This window comes from Alligator mississippiensis, chromosome 1 (assembly GCF_030867095.1).
Source record: "Alligator mississippiensis isolate rAllMis1 chromosome 1, rAllMis1, whole genome shotgun sequence".
Lineage (NCBI taxonomy): Eukaryota > Metazoa > Chordata > Crocodylia > Alligatoridae > Alligator > Alligator mississippiensis.
Genome location: NC_081824.1, coordinates 481,811,345 through 481,835,358, shown reverse-complemented (window position 1 = coordinate 481,835,358; position 24,014 = coordinate 481,811,345). Strand labels below are relative to the sequence as shown.

At 47.2% G+C, this 24,014-nt stretch overlaps 3 protein-coding genes across 3 annotated transcripts; all 3 read left to right on the top strand.

Annotated features, from left to right (window-relative positions):
• Positions 1-617: 617 nt before the first annotated feature.
• On the top strand, positions 618-1,610 carry LOC102566271 (olfactory receptor 52N1). Its single transcript, XM_006258029.2, has one exon. The coding sequence runs from the start codon at positions 618-620 to the stop codon at positions 1,608-1,610; it is 993 nt and encodes a 330-aa protein (XP_006258091.2).
• A 9,490-nt stretch (positions 1,611-11,100) lies between these two features.
• LOC132249585 (olfactory receptor 52N4-like) lies at positions 11,101-12,066 on the top strand. Its single transcript, XM_059725013.1, has one exon. The coding sequence runs from the start codon at positions 11,101-11,103 to the stop codon at positions 12,064-12,066; it is 966 nt and encodes a 321-aa protein (XP_059580996.1).
• A 9,349-nt stretch (positions 12,067-21,415) lies between these two features.
• LOC132249584 (olfactory receptor 52N4-like) lies at positions 21,416-22,381 on the top strand. The gene has a single exon (XM_059725007.1). It carries the CDS (start codon positions 21,416-21,418, stop codon positions 22,379-22,381), a length of 966 nt encoding a protein of 321 aa, XP_059580990.1.
• The last annotated feature ends 1,633 nt before the right edge of the window (positions 22,382-24,014 follow it).

The window sequence follows — 24,014 nt, the reverse complement described above, 5'->3', positions numbered from 1 at the left end:
GATTCCTGCCATTCCCCAGTGACCTAAGCACTATGCCAGACCCCTGCGCCCTGCTCCTTACAGTACATGAGTGCCACTTAGGTGCATAGGGGGACACAGAGTTCGGTCAAAATTTTGTAACGCATTCCAGCAGTCTCTCAGTTGCGTTTTTGCACTAGAATTGCCAGGTTTTTAAGGGAAAATAGCCATAAATGATTAAAGAACTAGCTTGTTTGTGAGTGCAATCTTTGTGACACGTGCCCTCAAACACAAATTTTGGACAAAGTTTTCCAAACAAAAACTCTTGTGGACAAAGGTACATGAGGGAAATCCTGCCCAAAAGGGGAAAGTTTTGGAAAGAACCAAGTGACTGAAACCCTGGAGTTATAATGGAAAGTATCTCCCTGCACCCCCTTTGCTAGAGCTGCCTTCCTGATGAGATAATAGTTACTCGCACAAATGTACTTCTATGCATTTAAAGTGCATTGCCTCCAAGATGTTGGGGTGTCTGCTTTGATGGTGCTAAGAATATTTTCATCATTTTTTATTGCTTCTGTCAGTGCTTGATGTCTCATATTCTCTTCCTCTCCAGCAAGAAAAACCTGCTCTCAGGAGGACCATGATTTTCAGCTGCCATCATGGCAGGTTCCAACCTCACTGACATGACACCCTCCATATTCATCCTAAATGGCATCCCAGGCCTGGAGGAAGCTCACCTCTGGATCTCCATCCCATTCTGCTCTGTGTACCTCATTGCCATGGTGGGGAACTGCGGCCTCCTCTACCTCATCTGGATTGAAGAGGCTCTGCACAGGCCCATGTACTACTTCCTCTGCATGCTCACCCTCACTGACATTGCACTCAGCACCTCTATGATGCCCAAGGCGATGTGCATCTTCTGGTTCAAGCTCAAAGAGGTTGCTTTCAATACCTGCCTGACCCAGATGTTCTTCATCTACACGTTTTCAGCAATGGAGTCTGGCGTGGTCACACTCATGGCCTTGGACAGATATGTGGCCATCTGTTACCCACTGAGGTATGCCACTATTCTGACCAATACTGTTATTATCACAGCAGGGGCAGTCACCTTCCTTATGTCAGCAACAGTGATCATGCCTCTTGTCTTGTTGGCCAGGCGGCTGCCATTCTGCCACACTAATGTTGTCCCTCACACCTACTGTAACCACATGTCTGTGCTGAAGCTGGCCTGTGCCAGTATCAAAACAGACACTGTCTATGGCCTGGTTCTCACCCTGGTGATTGGGGGCTTAGACATCCTCTGCATCTTCATCTCCTACATCATGATCCTCAGGGCTGTGGTGAGCCTATCCTCCAAGGAAGCACGCAGCAAGGCCTTCAGCACCTGCACGGCCCACATCTGTACTATCATCACCACTTACACACCAGCATTAATTGTCATCCTTACACCCCGTATTGGGGGTCACAGCATTGCACCACACATTCAGGTCCTTATGGCCAATGTCTACCTACTCCTGCCTGCCATTCTCAACCCCATAATTTATGGGCTGAAGACCAAACAGATCCGGGAAAGTTTCCTCAAGATATTTATCCGGGGAAAGGCTAGTTCAGATTTTGGCACCAGATTCACGGGGACAGGGAAAAAATGTTAATGCTAGCAGAGAAGGATAAAGACCAATTAAGGCAGGGACTGTAGGGACAGCCCCCCAAACTTGATGGGAAGGCCCAAATCACCCCTAATATGATCTGTCAATCCTCCACTTGTTTACCATGTCCCCAACCATGGGCAACTGGTGCTGCCTTAGTCTGGTTCCCCCACATCCAATCTCGCTGACTGGGGCCTTCCAACTAATTGCCTAAGTGGAGAGCATGGCTACTCAGGGGGTGCACTGGTGCCCTCAGGGGGGGCGCATGCACCCCCATGCACCTGCTATGCATAGTCACTGTCCTCAAATCTGCCTTCTAAATACACCCCGGGTCTTTATGGACTTCCTTTCCTGTACTGGATATCATGTAATACAGTTCCCAGCTTTGGGGGTTCAGAACTTTTTGGCAATATAAACCTACAGGTAGTAGTGTTTACACTATTAATTTCTGGTTATCATCTCCTGTTTTGGATTCAGGGCTCACGTGGGAATTAAAACCAACACCATTGACATAAACAGGTTTAATCTTCCCATTCTTAAATTGTCTGCCTGCTCCATTCCAGAACTCAGCCCATTAATGGGGATGACAACAATGGCCCTCTGATTAAACTCACTACCGCTATTGTCATCCTGTCCCAAATCTCCAAGTTAAAATGTGCATCTGTAGCAATCTGGGAGGATGCAAAGTCCAGAATCTGAAATAAGGAGATTCTATTTCAAGTGCTTACAGTGATCTCATCTTTCTGTCTTCTAAATTAAGGCATTGTGGCCAGCCCTGTTGCAGCTCTGTGATGGAACTAGACTGGTACTCCACTGGGAATGCAGCTACATGTCACATAACCAAATGCTACACCAGATTTACAGATTAAAAGTTCCTCAATCTGCACTGGAGAGATGTGTTCTCTTCAGGATGCTCAACCTTACAGTTAGACCCATATCTTAGCTTTTGCATATGTCCCAGAACAGTCTGAAAGGACAGGGCTGTGCTATGTGAATTTCAAACCCACAAGCAAGGCCCAGATTTCAAAAGAAAGGAAACATGCTCCTTTTCCACAGACAAGGGCATGAGCAACCTTGGGCACTGCTACTTCCTGAGTGTTCATAGGAAAGTGGCCAGGGAGGGGGCCCCAAGTATCGAGTCTCCTCCAACACTGCTGCACCAAGAAGAATAACCCAAGTTCCAAGAACACTGCAATGTCCAAAGGAACTAAGCCTCTGGGCTTGTGTTGCAAGGGTTGGTTGCTGGCATTCAGTTTTTGTGTGTCAGAAAGCAGCTTTTCCCATCCTTCCATGTCTTTACCTCAAGTTATCATCTTTCTCTCCCCCTGTCTGAAATGGATCTCCAACCAACACCCAATGCCCCTTAGAAACAAAGGTTCCCCTCCTACTATACTTGCTGGGTTGGGTCTTTGCCCTGATTACAGGAAATGTGAAGTCTCGAAAAACTGCAAGACATGCTTTCCCAGTACCAGTGACCTTTCCCAATATGGGAGCAGAGTTGCAAATTCTCCTGTTTGTTGAAATAATGTAGCTTTCTGCCCTCTAATCTAATGGGAAGCAGAGTGTCTAACTCTAGCACCCTCATTTCTGGGAGTTCCTCTGACTCACCATCTCCCAATCCCAACCAGTCACCACCAGGACAATTTAGTTGAGTGCGCTTCCTACCCAAGCACAGGGGGTTATATATGAATGGGGAGATGCCTGTGGATTCTGACATTCATGATTGCATGAAACAAAACTAAGAAATGCTGGGGAAATAAATCAGAATTAAAAGGATTCATTGAAATGTGTACATGCAGGTTTTGTTGTAAAAACCACCCTTACCACTGCAGGGGAGTGAAGTGTCCCTGCCAGATCCTCGAAGTCAGTAGGGCAATGTGCGTTTGCTTCATCTGAGGACCTGGTTCTTTTGGGTTTCAGAGAGATTCTATTTCAATACCTCATCTATGGAGTTGTTTGACATAAGCACCAAAACCCAGCTTGATTATTGAGGAACATATGGATTCCCTTTACACTGGGAAAAAAGAAAACAGAGCTATAGTTTCCACCAAACTTTGAGCATTGCCCAGGTTGAAGCCCTTGCTTCAAACTTTGGAGTGGCAGAGTTTCAGAAAGCCAGGCTTGAGAGATTGTTGTTTCAGGAGCACGGCTGTTTTCTGTCACTAATCTCCATCTGGGAAATGGATGAACCTTCTCATTTTGCATGTGTACTGTCATTTCCCTCATAGGATGCAATCCTAAAACATGCCCTTGGGAAGTTTTTCAAAGGAAGAACTTAGCAAAAAAGATTTCAGAGTTTTGACTGAGTGCATGCAGCAGCTCACTCCCCCTCAGACAGCTCCATTGCCATTTCATGCATAAACTCCAGTATTAACACTTTTGTAGCCAAATCCTTATTGGCCATGAGAGAAATAGCACAATACTTCAACCCCACTGCTTACTGACAATGAGAGTAGCCATTTTGGTAGCTGTTCAAGCACAGTGCCTCCATGCTTCTATTCCAGCAAAGAAAAATCATTTAAAAAATACAACCGAATTGTGGGGGCTGATTTTGGAGGAAAAGTGCATGTGGTATTCTAGTACATACAGTAGCATCCAGAGCAACTCCTTGACAGGAAAAGAAAATGTCAGAAAAGGAATTAAGCAGTTGGAGAAGTAGCTGTAATGTCTGTGAATGTAGTTAAGCAACTGTAAACCAAGGGAATGAGGAATCCTATGACCAGCCCCATCTGAGAAAAAACATGTCACCTGCAGACAATCCCTTTAAGGAGGTGAAAACTAGTTAAAAATGAGATGTTATTTTTAAAAATTATCCACAGAGTTGAAAATGTCTTTGCAAATGTCTTTGCAATGTCTGCAGAGCAGGATTTAGGGCCTCGAGTAGCCATGGGTCATGAACCTGTTCAGAGTCAGCACATAGCCTACCTCCGGTCCCAGGGCAGCCCCAGCTGTTTGCTTTAGGGGAGAAGTACCCTCTCCAACGTACATCTCTGAGTAGAAATAGGAGGACTAAGTTTTAGGGACTAATGGGTCAGGCATGTAGCTGCACACCTCTCATGCAGCGGAGATGTACAAGTCTTGAGGTGCCTTCCATCATGTGCCTCACAGGTACGGAGGATGTGAGACAAGGCACTGATCCCCTGGATGATATTTAAAATGGCATTCACTCCACCTTTAAGTGGTCCATCTCAAAGGAGACACCACTGGTGACAGAATTCTGGTTGGAGAATGTACAGTTTAAGCCAGACACCCACTCTACTAAGCCTCATGGGTGTGGGGACTTCCCAGAGGGAAAGAGTAGGGATGAGGAGGGCTGTCAGAGAAAGAGTGCAAGGTCAGAGATTATCAGTTTAGGCCAGGACACAGCTCACTCCATCAAAAATGCTATCTTGCTCTCCCCTTCACTGTCCAGATATCCCAAGTTAGGCTTAACCAAATGTTGCAAGAGTTTTACACTTTATTTTAAAATAATAAGAAGTTGCTTTTCTGGCAGCCATTGAAAAGGTTTCCCTCTTTGAATGACATACCTATCTATAACTTTCATGAGATCACCCTGCAGAGCACAGTGGAGCAGGGACTATGGGGAGGCTGCAGCCACCCTAAAATTCCTCATAGATCTTGACACTGGCCCCGCTCCAATCTGGGTGCACACACCCCCACCCCCATGCCTTGCCACTGCTCGCCCAGCTGGGGCAAGGTGCGGCTTGTCCAGGAGCTACAGGGAGGCTGGGAGAGTGGGAGGAGGGCATAGCCCCCACTCCCAGTGTCTTCCACTGCCCGTCCTGTGTGCAGCGCAGCCCAGCCCACCCTGCACAGGTCCAGGGTCACATGCACGCTCCCATGCCCTCCTGGCCCAATGGTGCATTGCAGTGCACAGTGGTGGCAGCCCCAAGTCCCTGTGTCCCATGGCAAACCCCCCCACCCCAGCTGGGCAGCTTGTCCCAGCCCCAATCCCTCCCTCACTGTGGCGGCATTGATCTACCAGCACCCCATGACCCACCCCTCCCCTCCGCCCATCACAACAGACTTACGAGCTGGAGGCACTTGTGTCCAGCATTAACTCCCACTAGGATTAAGGACAATAAAAAGTCCTTTTTCAGATATGTGGGGAGCCGGAGGAAAAGCAAGGGCAACATTGGACTCCTACTGAACCAGATGGGGCAACTGATAACTGACGCCCAGGAAAAAGCCAACCTATTAAATGGGTAATTTGCAATAGTCTTTCATCAGCCCCTTGGGATGCCCATGCCCACTACAGAACAGAGAGGTCCAGGGGAGGGAGATCCCCTGCCCTCCATCAATACTGACCTCATGAAGGAACACATTGAGAGGCTGGATACCTTTAAGTCAGCTGACCCTGACAATCTACACCCCAAGGTACTCAAGGAGCTGGTCAGCATCATAGCCCAGCTCCTGACATGGATCTTTTAAAACTCCTGGTGCTCTGGTGTAGTGCCCAAAGACTGGAAGAAAGCCAATGTGGTACCTATCTTCAAGAAAGAGAGAAAAGTAGATCCAGCAAACTATAGGCCCATCAGCCTGACTTCTATCCTGGGGAAGATCTTAGAAAAGTTTATTAAAGAGGCCATCCTTAATGGACTGGCTGACGCCAACATCCTGAGGGATAGCCAGCACAGGATTGTTGCGGGTAGGTCTTGCTTGACCAATCTCATTTCCTTTTATGACCAGGTGCCCTATCACCTGGACAAGGGAGAAGAGATTGATGTCATATATCTTGACTTCAAAAAAGCCTTTGATCTGGTATCCCATGATCACCTCTTGGCGAAACTGGCCAATTGTGGCTGTGGGTCCACAACGATCTGCTGGCCGGGGAATTGGGTCCGTGGTCAGACCCAGAGGGTGGTAAATGATAGAAGTCAGTCATTATGGTTCCCTGTGACCAGTGGGGTCCCCCAAGGCTCTGTCCTTGGATGTGTCTTGTTCAACATCTTCATTAATGATGTGGACATTGGAGTCGGAAGTGGACTGGCCAAATTCACCGATGACACCAAACTCTGGGGCAAAGCATCCACACTTGAGGACAGGAGGGTGATCCAGGCTGACCTGGACAGGCTTAGCAAATGGGCAGACGAGAACCTGATGGTGTTTAACACTGAAAAATGCAAGGTTCTCCACCTTGGGAGGAAAAACATGCAGCATCCTTATAGACTCGGCAGTGTAACGTTGGATAGTAATACTGAAGAAAGAGATTTGGGGGTCATCATTGACCACAAGATGAACATGAGCCTGCAATGCGATGCTGCAGCTAGTAAAGTGAGCAAAATGCTGGCGTACATCCAGAGATGCTTCTCAAGCAAATCCCGGGACATCATTCTCCTCTTGTACTCACCTTGGTGAGGCTGCAGCTGGAGTACTGCGTCCAGTTTTGGGCCCCGCAATTCAAAAAGGATGTGGAGAAGCTTGAGAGAGTTCAGAGAAGAGCCACGTGCATGATCAAAGGTCAGGAAAACAGACCTTACAATGACAGGCTGAGATCCATGGAGCTCTTTAGCCTGGAAAAGCACAGACTCAGGGGTGATCTGATGGCCACCTATAAGTTTATCAGGGGTGACCACCAGGATCTGGGGAAATGTTTGTTCACCAGAGCGCCCCAAGGGATGACGAAGTCGAACAGTTATAAACTACTGCAAGACCATTTCAGGCTGGACATAAGGAAGAACTTCTTTACTGTCCGAGCCCCCAAGGTCTGGAATAGTCTGCCGCCGGAGGTGGTTCAAGCACCTACACTGAACACCTTCAAGAGTAAATTGGATGCTTATCTTGCTTGGATCCTGTGAACCCAGCCGACTTCCTGCCCCTGGGGTAGGGGGCTGGACTCGATGATCTTCCGAGGTCCCTTCCAGCCCTAATGTCTATGAAATCTATGAAATCTAATGGTGAGGACTGCTGCCTGTTTAGTCAATGGCCAAATCTCCAAATCAGCCCTGACTCTTCGGATCTGAACCAGTCAAGTCAAATCGGGACAGTGATTTGAATCACCGAATCGAATCAGTGTCCCTCCAAATCAGCCAAGTCCAAATCCAAAGTGAATACTTGCTGCTTTGCACAGGCCTACCAGACACCCATTCTACTAAACCTCATGGGTGAGGACACTTCCCAGAGGGAAAGAGTAGAGATGAGGAGAGCTGACAGAGAAATAGTGGGAGGTCAGAGACAGTCAGCTTTCCTAGCCTAGGGCCAGGACACAGCTCAGTCCAGCAAAAAGGCTGCCTTGCTCTCCTTCAGTGTCCGAATATCCCAAGTTAGACTCAACCAAATGTTGAAAGACTTTTACATTCTGTTTTAAAATAAGAAGTTGTCTTTCCAGTCGCCATTGAAAACATTTCCCTCTTTGAGTGAAGTTACCCATCAACAACTTTTGTGACATTACCTCAGGTGTGCAACTCAACCTTGAGCTATATGGCCTCCCCATTCCTGGACAAAAAGGAACTCTCCTCCTATCCCTCCAAGTGGGAAAGCTTGTGCTGGATCCTTCCCTGTCACCTTCCTTCAAGTCCACACAGGAAGAGGCACCACACCACTTCTCTCTCCCAACTCCATATACCAATTCTCACCCCATACAGCTTTCCATTTCCTCTTGCAGGCCCTAGCATTTAGGACTAGCCCAGCACCCTTGCCTCACAAAGGGCACATAGACTTGATTGGCCAAATCTCTCCCAACACCTGCAGCACTGCAATGTACCTGGAATAGAATTAATATGCTGTGTGATTCCCAAAGCTTTCTGGGTCTGGTCAGCTTAAAGTCACCAAAACAAAGACCCTTCTCAAGGTCTCTTTGCATTTAAGCTGCTGACTCCTGCCAGACTCAGGAAGCAACAAGACTAGTGGGATCTCGTATACACATGATGTGATCACGACAAACCACATCCTCGTTGTCTAACATCCCTACCAGACTTTAATGGATTTGTCTCCTACCCCTATAAGAAGAGGGTGAGTATTCTTCATCCTTATTTTAAGGAAGCTTGAGGGAAGGTTTATTAACTGAAGTACAGATCAGTGAAGCTGAAAAGCTACAGGGTCAGAGGTTGGAGAAATATTGCATTTTAGATTCCTACCTTTCAGCTACATCTCTTTCCCAGACCCTTGCCTATAGTCCTTAAATGCTGGTGTCAATAGCCATTCTTATAGAGGTAAGAATTAACTCATGGCTGGTGTGGGGCAATCAGTGGCACATGTACCTAGATGTCAACAGAAGTGAGACACACTTCCATACATCCAACCAGAGGTTAAAAATATCTGTGTTTTCCTTCTCCACTACTTTTTCTCCTCACTGGTTCTTTTACTCTCCAAGAACAAGTCTCATCAGGGACAAAGACAGGCACTATGCAAATGGGGGGAATCTGGAGGGAGCTTGCACAGAAGCTTTATAAATGCTCCTCACATTTATGAGAGTTGTGGAAGCTCTACTCTACTTGCATGGTCAACTATGAACAAACAACAGAGATCACCTTCGGCTTCGGTGAGTGGGCTTCTCATGGGAAGACTTCTTCTTTTTCTATTCTATTCTCTACAGCTCCAGGTTGCAATCAGGTTACATGCTAAGAATGCTTCTATGCACTTTATGAAATAGCTAGTGGCATGTTTCACTACATATATTGTCTTATAGATAAGCAGGGACAAGGCTTCCAGAAACCCCTGGTTTGAGAAAAGAGGAAGAAATGAAGGAGGATAAAGTGCTGACTTCGGTCAGACAGGAGATATGGAGAGTTAGGGAAAAGTGGGACACTGACATGGCAAATGGAGAAGGAGAGGTTGGTAGATAATACCAGGCATGCAGGTGGGCCACCCCTAGGCTCCACTAAGTCTGGGACAGCCTCCCCAAAACAGCCATGGAGCAGATAAGGAAGGTGAAGGAAGGTTTGATAAGGAGGCTCTGTAGCTCTGATTCCAGACAGCATGCATCCCAGAGAATAATCATAACATGATAAAATCAAAGAAGAGTACGGCAAGAAGGAACCCACACCAGTCATTGAGTCCACCCCACTGCTCAAGGCAGCATCACCCCTATCAAAACCAACCTCATGCATTCTAAACTGCTCTTTAACATACAGGAACAACAGAAGTAACCTGCTTGAGAGTGCTATTTCTATTACACAAGCCCCCAAACACAAATTCTGCATACGCTCTTCCAAGCTAAATCACCTGTGGGCAAAGGTACATGGGGGAAATCCTGCCCAAAAGCAGAGAGGTTGGGGAAGAGTTCAGAGACTGAAACCCTGGAGTGCCTATACACCTGCAAGAGGCTCCCTGGATGTGCTGTGATTACAGGCATCAAAGCAGAATTGATTAATCATGCCTGATGGAGCATGGTAATCCACCAGACCCCAGCATCATGTGTATCAGCATCCCCGCATTGAAAAATGGTGGTGGGATTGCTTTAACTAAAGCTTGTTTGATGAGCTTCAGTTAAAGTGCCCCCACCACCATTTTTCAGTGCAGGGACACTGATACACATGACACTCTAGGTACTTTAATTAAAGCATTTCTTGGAGCTGCTTTAATTAAGATTTCATAGATTTCATAGACATTAGGGCTGGAAGGGACCTTGGAAGATCATCGAGTCCAGTCCTCTGCCCAAAGGGCAGGAAGTCAGCTGGGGTCAAAGGATCCCAGCAAGATAAGCATCCAGATGGTTCTTAAAAGACTCCAGAGTAGGAGCTTGCACCACCTCTGGAGACAGCCTATCCCAGGCCTTGGGGGCACGGATAGTAAAGAAGTTTTTCCTTATGTCCAACTTAAAATGGTCTTGGAGGGTTTTGTGACCATTCAACCTTGTCATTCCTTGGGGCACTCTAGTGAACAGGCATTCTCCCAGATCCTGATGTATACCCTTTACATACTTATAGGCATCCACCAGATCAACCCTGAGCCTGCGCTTTGCCAGGCTGAAGAGTCCCATGGCTCACAGCCTCTCCTCATGAGGCCTGCTCTCTTGCCCTCTGATCATGCACACGGCTCTCCTCTAGCCTTTCTCAAGCTTTTCCGCAACCTTTTTAAATTGTGGAGCCCAAAATTGGAAGCAGTACTCCAACTGTGGCATCACCAAAGCTGAGTACAGTGGGAGGACGACATCCTGAGATTTGCTTGAGAAGCATCTATGGATGCAAGCCAGTGTTTGGTTCGCTTTTACCAGATGCAACATCACACTGGAGGCTCGTGTTTATAAAAGTGAGTCCCCCCACTACCTCTTGGAGAATGGGTATGAATGCCCCTGGAGTTATGCTGCAAAGTGTCTCCCTACATGCCTAGTTCAATAGAGCTAGCACTCCTGATGAGATGGTGGCTACTCCCAGAAGTGTACTCTTATGCAGACAAAGTGCATTGCCTCTTAGATTTGGGGGTGTCTGCCTTAATGGTGCTAAAGACATTTTCATCATTTTTTACTTCCTCTGTCACTGCTTTCTGTCCCATGTTCTCTTCCTCCCCAGCAAGAAAAACCTGCTCTCAGGAGGACCATGATTGTCAGCTGGTCACCATGGCAGGTTCCAACCTCACTGAGATGACACCATCCACTTTCATCCTGAATGGCATCCCAGGCCTGGAGGAGTCTCACCTGTGGATCTCAATCCCATTTTGCTCTGTGTACCTCATTGCCATGGTGGGGAACTGTGGCCTCCTCTACCTCATCTGGATTGAGGAGGCTCTGCACAGGCCCATGTACTACTTCCTCTGCATGCTCACCCTCACTGACATTGCACTCATCACCTCTATGATGCCCAAGGCACTGTGCATCTTCTGGTTCAAGCTCAAAGAGGTTGGCTTCAATACCTGCCTAACCCAGATGTTCTTCATCTACACATTCACAGGGATGGGGTCTGGTGTGCTCATGGTCATGGCCTTGGACAGATACCTGGCCATCTGTTACCCGCTGAGGTATCCCACCATCCTGACCAATTCTGTTATCACCACAGCAGGAGCAGTCACCTTCCTCAGGGGGGTGATGCTGGTCATGCCAGTTGTCTTCCTGGCCAGGAGACTGCCATACTGCCGCACTAATGTCATCCCTCACACCTACTGTGACCACATGTCTTTGGTGAAGCTGGCCTGTGCCAGTATCAAGACAGACACTGTCTATGGCCTAGTTGTCACCCTGGTGATTGGGGGCTTAGACATCCTCTGCATCTCAGTCTCCTACATCATGATCCTCAGGGCTGTGGTGAGCCTATCCTCCAAGGAAGCACGCAGCAAGGCCTTCAGCACCTGCTCAGCCCACATCTGTACTATCATCACCACCTACACACCAGCTTTAATAGCCATCGTTACACCCCGCATTGGGGGTGACAGCATTGCACCACCCATTCAGGTCCTCATGGCCAATATCTACCTGCTCCTGCCTGCCATTCTCAATCCCATAATTTATGGGTTAAAGACCAAACAGATCCAGGAAAGCTTCCTCAAAATATTTTTCAGAGGAAAGGCTGGCTCAGCTTTTGGAGCCTAAGCACAGATTCACAGGGACATGGGAAAATGGTAACGCTTCCACAGAAAGGGAGAGATCAACTAAGGCAGGGACTGAATAGACAGTCCCCCATACTTGATGGGAAGACACAGTTCACCCCCAAAATGCCCTGTAGACTCTGCACATGTTCAGCATACCCCCTACTCTGCCCCCTAAATGCATCCTGGGTCTTTGTGGACTTCCTTTCCTGTACTGATTATCATGTAATGCAGTTCCTAGCTTTACAGGGTTCAGAGCTTTTTGGCAATATAAACCTACAGGTAGTAGTGTTTACACTATTAATTTCTGGTTATTATCTCCTGTTTTGGATTCAGGGCTCACGTGGGAATTAAAACCAACACCATTGACATAAACAGGTTTAATCTTCCCATTCTTAAATTGTCTGCCTGCTCCATTCCAGAACTCAGCCCATTAATGGGGATGACAACAATGGCCCTCTGATTAAACTCACTACCGCTATTGTCATCCTGTCCCAAATCTCCAAGTTAAAATGTGCATCTGTAGCAATCTGGGAGGATGCAAAGTCCAGAATCTGAAATAAGGAGATTCTATTTCAAGTGCTTACAGTGATCTCATCTTTCTGTCTTCTAAATTAAGACATTGTGGCCAGCCCTGTTGCAGCTCTGTGATGGAACTAGACTGGTACTCCACTGGGAATGCAGCTACATGTCACATAACCAAATGCTACACCAGATTTACAGATTAAAAGTTCCTCAATCTGCACTGGAGAGATGTGTTCTCTTCAGGATGCTCAACCTTACAGTTAGACCCATATCTTAGCTTTTGCATATGTCCCAGAACAGTCTGAAAGGACAGGGCTGTGCTATGTGAATTTCAAACCCACAAGCAAGGCCCAGATTTCAAAAGAAAGGAAACATGCTCCTTTTCCACAGACAAGGGCATGAGCAACCTTGGGCACTGCTACTTCCTGAGTGTTCATAGGAAAGTGGCCAGGGAGGGGGCCCCAAGTATCGAGTCTCCTCCAACACTGCTGCACCAAGAAGAATAACCCAAGTTCCAAGAACACTGCAATGTCCAAAGGAACTAAGCCTCTGGGCTTGTGTTGCAAGGGTTGGTTGCTGGCATTCAGTTTTTGTGTGTCAGAAAGCAGCTTTTCCTATCCTTCCATGTCTTTACCTCAAGTTATCATCTTTCTCTCCCCCTGTCTGAAATGGATCTCCAACCAACACCCAATGCCCCTTAGAAACAAAGGTTCCCCTCCTACTATATCTGCTGGGTTGGGTCTTTGCCCTGATTACAGGAAATGTGAAGTCTCGAAAAACTGCAAGACATGCTTTCCCAGTACCAGTGACCTTTCCCAATATGGGAGCAGAGTTGCAAATTCTCCTGTTTGTTGAAATAATGTAGCTTTCTGCCCTCTAATCTCATGGGAAGTAGAGTGTCTAACTCTAGCACCCTCATTTCTGGGAGTTCCTCTGACTCACCATCTCCCAATCCCAACCAGTCATCTCCAGGACAATTTAGTTGAGTGGGCTTCCTACCCAAGCACAGGGGGTTATATATGAATGGGGAGATGCCTGTGGATTCTGACATTCATGATTGCATGAAACAAAACTAAGAAATGCTGGGGAAATAAATCAGAATTAAAAGGATTCATTGAAATGTGTACATGCAGGTTTTGTTGTAAAAACCACCCTTACCACTGCAGGGGAGTGGAGTGTCCCTGCCAGATCCTTGAAGTCAGTAGGGGAATGTGCGTTTGCTTCATCTGAGGACCTGGTTCTTTTGGGTTTCAGAGAGATTCTATTTCAATACCTCATCTATGGAGTTGTTTGACATAAGCACCAAAACCCAGCTTGATTATTGAGGAACATATGGATTCCCTTTACACTGGGAAAAAAGAAAACAGAGCTATAGTTTCCACCAAACTTTGAGCATTGCCCAGGTTCAAGCCCTTGCTTCAAACTTCGGAGTGGCAGAGTTTCAAAAGCTAGACTTGTAAGATTGTTGTTTCAGGAGCACGGCTGTTTTCTGTCACTAATCTCCATCTGGGAAATGGATGAACCTTCTCATTTTGCATGTGTACTGTCATTTCCCTCATAGGATGCAATCCTAAAACATGCCCTTGGGAAGTTTTTCAAAGGAAGAAGTTAGCAAAAAAGATGTCAGAGTTTTGTCTGGCTGCACACAGCAGCTCACTCACCCTCAGACAGCTCCATTGCCATTTCAAGCATAAACTCCAGTATTAACACTTTTGTAGCCAAATCCTTATTGGCCATGAGAGGTGTAGCACAATACTTCAACCCCACTGCTTACTGACAATGAGAGTAGCCATTTTGGTAGCTGTTCAAGCACAGTGCCTCCATGCTTCTATTCCAGCAAAGAAAAATCATTTAAAAAATACAGCCAAATTGTGGGGGCTGATTTTGGAGGAAAAGTGCATGTGGTATTCTAGTACATACAGTAGCATCCAGAGCAACTCCTTGACAGGAAAAGAAAATGTCAGAAAAGGAATTAAGCAGTTGGAGAAGTAGCTGTAATGTCTGTGAATGTAGTTAAGCAACTGTAAACCAAGGGAATGAGGAATCCTATGACCAGCCCCATCTGAGAAAAAACATGTCACCTGCAGACAATCCCTTTAAGGAGGTGAAAACTAGTTAAAAATGAGATGTTGTTTTTAAAAATTATCCACAGAGCTGAAAATGTCTTTGCAAATGTCTTTGCAATGTCTGCAGAGCAGGATTTAGGGCCTCGAGTAGCCATGGGTCATGAACCTGTTCAGAGTCAGCACATAGCCTACCTCCAGTCCCAGGGCAGCCCCAGCTGTTTGCTTTAGGGGAGAAGTACCCTCTCCAACGTACATCTCTGAGTAGAAATAGGAGGACTAAGTTTTAGGGACTAATGGGTCAGGCATGTAGCTGCACACCTCTCATGCAGCGGAGATGTACAAGTCTTGAGGTGCCTTCCATCATGTGCCTCACAGGTACGGAGGATGTGAGACAAGGCACTGATCCCCTGGATGATATTTAAAATGGCATTCACTCCACCTTTAAGTGGTCCAGCTCAAAGGAGACACCACTGGTGACAGAATTCTGGTTGGAGAATGTACAGTTTAAGCCAGACACCCACTCTTCTAAGCCTCATGGGTGTGGGGACTTCCCAGAGGGAAAGAGCAGAGATGAGGAGGGCTGTCAGAGAAAGAGTGCAAGGTCAGAGATTATCAGTTTAGGCCAAGGCACAGCTCACTCCATCAAAAAAGCTATCTTGCTCTCCCCTTCACTGTCCAGATATCCCAAGTTAGGCTTAACCAAATGTTGCAAGAGTTTTACACTTTATTTTAAAATAATAAGAAGTTGCTTTTCTGGCAGCCATTGAAAAGGTTTCCCTCTTTGAATGACATACCTATCTATAACTTTCATGAGATCACCCTGCAGAGCACAGTGGAGCAGGGACTATGGGGAGGCTGCAGCCACCCTAAAATTCCTCATAGATCTTGACACTGGCCCCGCTCCAATCTGGGTGCACACCCCCACCCCCATGCCTTGCCACTGCTCGCCCAGCTGGGGCAAGGTGCGGCTTGTCCAGGAGCTACAGGGAGGCTGGGAGAGTGGGAGGAGGGCATAGCCCCCACTCCCAGTGTCTTCCACTGCCCGTCCTGTGTGCAGCAGAGCCCAGCCCACCCTGCACAGGTCCAGGGTCACATGCACGCTCCCATGCCCTCCTGGCCCAATGGTGCATTGCAGTGCACAGTGGTGGCAGCCCCAAGTCCCTGTGTCCCATGGCAAACCCCCCCACCCCAGCTGGGCAGCTTGTCCCAGCCCCAATCCCTCCCTCACTGTGGCGGCATTGATCTACCAGCACCCCATGACCCACCCCTCCCCTCCGCCCATCACAACAGACTTACGAGCTGGAGGCACTTGTGTCCAGCATTAACTCCCACTAGGATTAAGGACAATAAAAAGTCCTTTTTCAGATATGTGGGGAGCCGGAGGAAAAGCAAGGGCAACATTGGACTCCTACTGAACCAGATGGGGCAACTGATAACTGACGCCCAGGAAAAAGCCAACCTATTAAATGGGTAATTTGCAATAGTCTTTCATCAGCCCCTTGGGATGCCCATGCCCACTACAGAACAGAGAGGTCCAGGGGAGGGAGATCCCCTGCCCTCCATCAATACTGACCTCATGAAGGAACACATTGAGAGGCTGGATACCTTTAAGTCAGCTGACCCTGACAATCTACACCCCAAGGTACTCAAGGAGCTGGTCAGCATCATAGCCCAGCTCCTGACATGGATCTTTTAAAACTCCTGGTGCTCTGGTGTAGTGCCCAAAGACTGGAAGAAAGCCAATGTGGTACCTATCTTCAAGAAAGAGAGAAAAGTAGATCCAGCAAACTATAGGCCCATCAGCCTGACTTCTATCCTGGGGAAGATCTTAGAAAAGTTTATTAAAGAGGCCATCCTTAATGGACTGGCTGACGCCAACATCCTGAGGGATAGCCAGCACAGGATTGTTGCGGGTAGGTCTTGCTTGACCAATCTCATTTCCTTTTATGACCAGGTGCCCTATCACCTGGACAAGGGAGAAGAGATTGATGTCATATATCTTGACTTCAAAAAAGCCTTTGATCTGGTATCCCATGATCACCTCTTGGCGAAACTGGCCAATTGTGGCTGTGGGTCCACAACGATCTGCTGGCCGGGGAATTGGGTCCGTGGTCAGACCCAGAGGGTGGTAAATGATAGAAGTCAGTCATTATGGTTCCCTGTGACCAGTGGGGTCCCCCAAGGCTCTGTCCTTGGATGTGTCTTGTTCAACATCTTCATTAATGATGTGGACATTGGAGTCGGAAGTGGACTGGCCAAATTCACCGATGACACCAAACTCTGGGGCAAAGCATCCACACTTGAGGACAGGAGGGTGATCCAGGCTGACCTGGACAGGCTTAGCAAATGGGCAGACGAGAACCTGATGGTGTTTAACACTGAAAAATGCAAGGTTCTCCACCTTGGGAGGAAAAACATGCAGCATCCTTATAGACTCGGCAGTGTAACGTTGGATAGTACTACTGAAGAAAGAGATTTGGGGGTCATCATTGACCACAAGATGAACATGAGCCTGCAATGCGATGCTGCAGCTAGTAAAGTGAGCAAAATGCTGGCGTACATCCAGAGATGCTTCTCAAGCAAATCCCGGGACATCATTCTCCTCTTGTACTCACCTTGGTGAGGCTGCAGCTGGAGTACTGCGTCCAGTTTTGGGCCCCGCAATTCAAAAAGGATGTGGAGAAGCTTGAGAGAGTTCAGAGAAGAGCCACGTGCATGATCAAAGGTCAGGAAAACAGACCTTACAATGACAGGCTGAGATCCATGGAGCTCTTTAGCCTGGAAAAGCACAGACTCAGGGGTGATCTGATGGCCACCTATAAGTTTATCGGGGTGACCACCAGTATCTGGGGAAATGTTTGTTCACCAGAGCGCCCCAAGGGATGACGAAGTCGAACAGTTATAAACTACTGCAAGACCATTTCAGGCTGGACATAAGGAAGAACTTCTTTACTGTCCGAGCCCCCAAGGTCTGGAATAGCCTGCCGCCGGAGGTGGTTCAAGCACCTACACTGAACACCTTCAAGAGTAAATTGGATGCTTATCTTGCTTGGATCCTGTGAACCCAGCTGACTTCCTGCCCCTGGGGTAGGGGGCTGGACTCGATGATCTTCCGAGGTCCCTTCCAGCCCTAATGTCTATGAAATCTATGAAATCTAATGGTGAGGACTGCTGCCTGTTTAGTCAATGGCCAAATCTCCAAATCAGCCCTGACTCTTCGGATCTGAACCAGTCAAGTCAAATCGGGACAGTGATTTGAATCACCGAATCGAATCAGTGTCCCTCCAAATCAGCCAAGTCCAAATCCAAAGTGAATACTTGCTGCTTTGCACAGGCCTACCAGACACCCATTCTACTAAACCTCATGGGTGAGGACACTTCCCAGAGGGAAAGAGTAGAGATGAGGAGAGCTGACAGAGAAATAGTGGGAGGTCAGAGACAGTCAGCTTTCCTAACCTAGGGCCAGGACACAGCTCAGTCCAGCAAAAAGGCTGCCTTGCTCTCCTTCAGTGTCCGAATATCCCAAGTTAGACTCAACCAAATGTTGAAAGACTTTTACATTCTGTTTTAAAATAAGAAGTTGTCTTTCCAGTTGCCATTGAAAACATTTCCCTCTTTGAGTGAAGTTACCCATCAACAACTTTTGTGACATTACCTCAGGTGTGCAACTCAACCTTGAGATATATGGCCTCCCCATTCCTGGACTCAAAGGAACTCTCCTCCTATCCCTCCAAGCGGGAGAGCTTGTGCTGGATCCTTCCCTGTCACCTTCCTTCAAGTCCACACAGGAAGAGGCACCACACCACTTCTCTCTCCCAACTCCATATACCAATTCTCACCCCATACAGCTTTCCATTTCCTCTTGCAGGCCCTAGCATTTAGGACTAGCCCAGCACCCTTGCCTCACAAAGGGCACATAGACTTGATTGGCCAAATCTCTCCCAACACCTGCAGCACTGCAATGTACCTGGAATAGAATTAATATGCTGTGAGATTCCCAAAGCTTTCTGGGTCTGGTCAGCTTAAAGGCACCAAAACAAAGACCCTTCTCAAGGTCTCTTTGCATTTAAGCTGCTGACTCCTGCCAGACTCAGGAAGCAACAAGACTATTGGGATCTCGTATACACATGATGTGATCACGACAAACCACATCCTCGTTGTCTAACATCCCTACCAGACTTTAATGGATTTGTCTCCTACCCCTATAAGAAGAGGGTGAGTATTCTTCATCCTTATTTTAAGGAAGCTTGAGGGAAGGTTTATTAACTGAAGTACAGATCAGTGAAGCTGAAAAGCTACAGGGTCAGAGGTTGGAGAAATATTGCATTTTAGATTCCTACCTTTCAGCTACATCTCTTTCCCAGACCCTTGCCTATAGTCCTTAAATGCTGGTGTCAATAGCCATTCTTACAGAGGTAAGAATTAACTCATGGCTGGTGTGGGGCAATCAGTGGCACATGTACCTAGATGTCAACAGAAGTGAGACACACTTCCATACATCCAACCAGAGGTTAAAAATATCTGTGTTTTCCTTCTCCACTACTTTTTCTCCTCACTGGTTCCATTACTCTCCAGGAACAAGTCTCATCAGGGACAAAGACAGGCACTATGCAAATGGGGGGAATCTGGAGGGAGCTTGCACAGAAGCTTTATAATTGCTCCTCACATTTATGAGAGTTGACGAAGCTCTGCACTACTTGCATGATCAATTATGAACAAACAACAGAGATCACCTTCGGCTTCGGTGAGTGGGCTTCTCATGGGAAGACTTCTTCTTTTTCTATTCTATTCTCTACAGCTCCAGGTTGCAATCAGGTTACATGCTAAGAATGCTTCTATGCACTTTATGAAATAGCTAGTGGCATGTTTCACTACATATATTGTCTTATAGATAAGCAGGGACAAGGCTTCCAGAAACCCCTGGTTTGAGAAAAGAGGAAGAAATGAAGGAGGATAAAGTGCTGACTTCGGTCAGACAGGAGATATGGAGAGTTAGGGAAAAGTGGGAAACTGACATGGCAAATGGAGAAGGAGAGGTTGGTGGATAATACCAGGCATGCAGGTGGGCCACCCCTAGGCTCCACTAAGTCTGGGACAGCCTCCCCAAAACAGCCATGGAGCAGATAAGGAAGGTGAAGGAAGGTTTGATAAGGAGGCTCTGTAGCTCTGATTCTAGATAGCATGCATCCCAGAGAATAATCATAACATGATAAAATCAAAGAAGAGTACGGCAAGAAGGAACCCACACCAGTCATTGAGTCCACCCCACTGCTCAAGGCAGCATCACCCCTATCAAAACCAACCTCATGCATTCTAAACTGCTCTTTAAAATACGGGAACAACAGAAGTAACCTGCTTGAGAGTGCTATTTCTATTACACAAGCCCCCAAACACAAATTCTGCATACGCTCTTCCAAGCTAAATCACCTGTGGGCAAAGGTACATGGGGGAAATCCTGCCCAAAAGCAGAGAGGTTGGGGAAGAGTTCAGAGACTGAAACCCTGGAGTGCCTATACACCTGCAAGAGGCTCCCTGGATGTGCTGTGATTACAGGCATCAAAGCAGAATTGATTAATCATGCCTGATGGAGCATGGTAATCCACCAGACCCCAGCATCATGTGTATCAGCATCCCCGCATTGAAAAATGGTGGTGGGAATGCTTTAACTAAAGCTTGTTTGATGAGCTTCAGTTAAAGTGCCCCCACCACCATTTTTCAGTGCAGGGACACTGATACACATGACACTCTAGGTGCTTTAATTAAAGCATTTCTTGGAGCTGCTTTAATTAAGATTTCATAGATTTCATAGACATTAGGGCTGGAAGAGACCTTGAAAGATCATCGAGTCCAGCCCTCCCGCACGAAGGGGCAGGAAGTCAGCTGGGGTCAAAGGATCCCAGCAAGATAAGCATCCAGATGGTTCTTAAAAGACTCCAGAGTAGGAGCTTGCACCACCTCTGGAGACAGCCTATCCCAGGCCTTGGGGGCACGCACATGAAAGAAGTTTTTCCTTATGTCCAACCTAAAATGGTCTTGGAGGGTTTTGTGACCATTCAACCTTGTCATTCCTTGGGGCACTCTAGTGAACAGGCATTCTCCCAGATCCTGATGTATACCCTTTACATACTTATAGGCAACCACCAGATCAACCCTGAGCCTGCGCTTTGCCAGGCTGAAAAGTCCCAAGGCTCACAGCCTCTCCTCATGAGGCCTGCTCTCTTGCCCTCTGATCATGCACACGGCTCTCCTCTGGACTCTCTCAAGCTTTTCCGCATCCTTTTTAAATTGTGGAGCCCAAAATTGGAAGCAGTACTCCAACTGTGGCATCACCAAAGCTGAGTACAGTGGGAGGACAACATCCTGAGATTTGCTTGAGAAGCATCTATGGAAGCAAGCCAGTGTTTGGTTCGCTTTTACCAGATGCAACATCACACTGGAGGCTCGTGTTTATAAAAGTGAGTCCCCCCACTACCTCTTGGAGAATGGGTATGAATGCCCCTGGAGTTATGCTGCAAAGTGTCTCCCTACATGCCTAGTTCAATAGAGCTAGCACTCCTGATGAGATGGTGGCTACTCCCAGAAGTGTACTCTTATGCAGACAAAGTGCATTGCCTCTTAGATTTGGGGGTGTCTGCCTTAATGGTGCTAAAGACATTTTCATCATTTTTTACTGCCTCTGTCACTGCTTTCTGTCCCATGTTCTCTTCCTCCCCAGCAAGAAAAACCTGCTCTCAGGAGGACCATGATTGTCAGCTGGTCACCATGGCAGGTTCCAACCTCACTGAGATGACACCATCCACTTTCATCCTGAATGGCATCCCAGGCCTGGAGGAGTCTCACCTGTGGATCTCAATCCCATTTTGCTCTGTGTACCTCATTGCCATGGTGGGGAACTGTGGCCTCCTCTACCTCATCTGGACTGAGGAGGCTCTGCACAGGCCCATGTACTACTTCCTCTGCATGCTCACCCTCACTGACATTGCACTCATCACCTCTATGATGCCCAAGGCACTGTGCATCTTCTGGTTCAAGCTCAAAGAGGTTGGCTTCAATACCTGCCTAACCCAGATGTTCTTCATCTACACATTCACAGGGATGGGGTCTGGTGTGCTCATGGTCATGGCCTTGGACAGATACCTGGCCATCTGTTACCCACTGAGGTATCCCACCATCCTGACCAATTCTGTTATCACCACAGCAGGAGCAGTCACCTTCCTCAGAGGGGTGATGCTGGTCATGCCAGTTGTCTTCTTGGCCAGGAGACTGCCATACTGCCGCACTAATGTCATCCCTCACACCTACTGTGACCACATGTCTTTGGTGAAGCTGGCCTGTGCCAGTATCAAGACAGACACTGTCTATGGCCTAGTTGTCACCCTGGTGATTGGGGGCTTAGACATCCTCTGCATCTCAGTCTCCTACATCATGATCCTCAGGGCTGTGGTGAGCCTATCCTCCAAGGAAGCACGCAGCAAGGCCTTCAGCACCTGCACGGCCCACATCTGTACTATCATCACCACCTACACACCAGCTTTAATAGCCATCGTTACACCCCGCATTGGGAGTGACAGCATTGCACCACCCATTCAGGTCCTCATGGCCAATATCTACCTGCTCCTGCCTGCCATTCTCAATCCCATAATTTATGGGTTAAAGACCAAACAGATCCAGGAAAGCTTCCTCAAAATATTTTTCAGAGGAAAGGCTGGCTCAGCTTTTGGAGCCTAAGCACAGATTCACAGGGACATGGGAAAATTGTAACGCTTCCACAGAAAGAGAGAGATCAACTAAGGCAGGGACTGAATAGACAGTCCCCCATACTTGATGGGAAGACACAATTCACCCCCAAAATGCCCTGTAGACTCTCCACATGTTCAGCATACCCCCTACTCTGCCCCCTAAATGCATCCTGGGTCTTTGTGGACTTCCTTTCCTGTACTGATTATCATGTTGTGCAATTCCTAGCTTTACAGGGTTCAGAGCTTTTTGGCAATATAAACCTACAAGTAGTAGTGTTTACACTATTAATTTCTGGTTATTATCTCCTGTTTTGGATTCAGGGCTCACACGGGAATTAAAACCAACACGATTCACATAAACAGGTTTAATCTTCCCATTCTTAAATTGTCTACCTGCTCCATTCCAGAACTCAGCCCATTAATGGGGACAAGAGCAATGGCCCTCCAATTAAAATGACACCCCCTACTGTCATCCTGTCCCAAATCTCCAAGTTAAAATGTGCATCTGTAGCAATCTGGGAGGATGCAAAGTCCAGAATCTGAAATAAGGAGATTCTATTTCAAGTGCTTACAGTGATCTCATCTTTCTGTCTTCTAAATTAAGGCATTGTGGCCAGCCCTGTTGCAGCTCTGTGATGGAACTAGACTGGTACTCCACTGGGAATGCAGCTACATGTCACATAACCAAATGCTACACCAGATTTACAGATTAAAAGTTCCTCAATCTGCACTGGAGAGATGTGTTCTCTTCAGGATGCTCAACCTTACAGTTAGACCCATATCTTAGCTTTTGCATATGTCCCAGAACAGTCTGAAAGGACAGGGCTGTGCTATGTGAATTTCAAACCCACAAGCAAGGCCCAGACTTCAAAAGAAAGGAAACATGCTCCTTTTCCACAGACAAGGGCATGAGCAACCTTGGGCACTGCTACTTCCTGAGTGTTCATAGGAAAGTGGCCAGGGAGGGGGCCCCAAGTATCGAGTCTCCTCCAACACTGCTGCACCAAGAAGAATAACCCAAGTTCCAAGAACACTGCAATGTCCAAAGGAACTAAGCCTCTGGGCTTGTGTTGCAAGGGTTGGTTGCTGGCATTCAGTTTTTGTGTGTCAGAAAGCAGCTTTTCCCATCCTTCCATGTCTTTACCTCAAGTTATCATCTTTCTCTCCCCCTGTCTGAAATGGATCTCCAACCAACACCCAATGCCTCTTAGAAACAAAGGTTCCCCTCCTACTATACTTGCTGGGTTGGGTCTTTGCCCTGATTACAGGAAATGTGAAGTCTCGAAAAACTGCAAGACATGCTTTCCCAGTACCAGTGACCTTTCCCAATATGGGAGCAGAGTTGCAAATTCTCCTGTTTGTTGAAATAATGTAGCTTTCTGCCCTCTAATCTAATGGGAAGTAGAGTGTCTAACTCTAGCACCCTCATTTCTGGGAGTTCCTCTGACTCACCATCTCCCAATCCCAACCAGTCACCACCAGGACAATTTAGTTGAGTGGGCTTCCTACCCAAGTACAGGGGTTTATATATGAATGGGGAGATGCCTGTGGATTCTGACATTCATGATTGCATGAAACAAAACTAAGAAATGCTGGGGAAATAAATCAGAATTAAAAGGAAT

Bases quoted from the DNA above. Each gene is read 5' to 3' on its own strand.
- LOC132249584 (XM_059725007.1), top strand. From the start codon at position 21,416: ATGGCAGGTTCCAACCTCACTGAGATGACACCATCCACTTTCATCCTG.
- LOC132249585 (XM_059725013.1), top strand. From the start codon at position 11,101: ATGGCAGGTTCCAACCTCACTGAGATGACACCATCCACTTTCATCCTG.
- LOC102566271 (XM_006258029.2), top strand. From the start codon at position 618: ATGGCAGGTTCCAACCTCACTGACATGACACCCTCCATATTCATCCTA.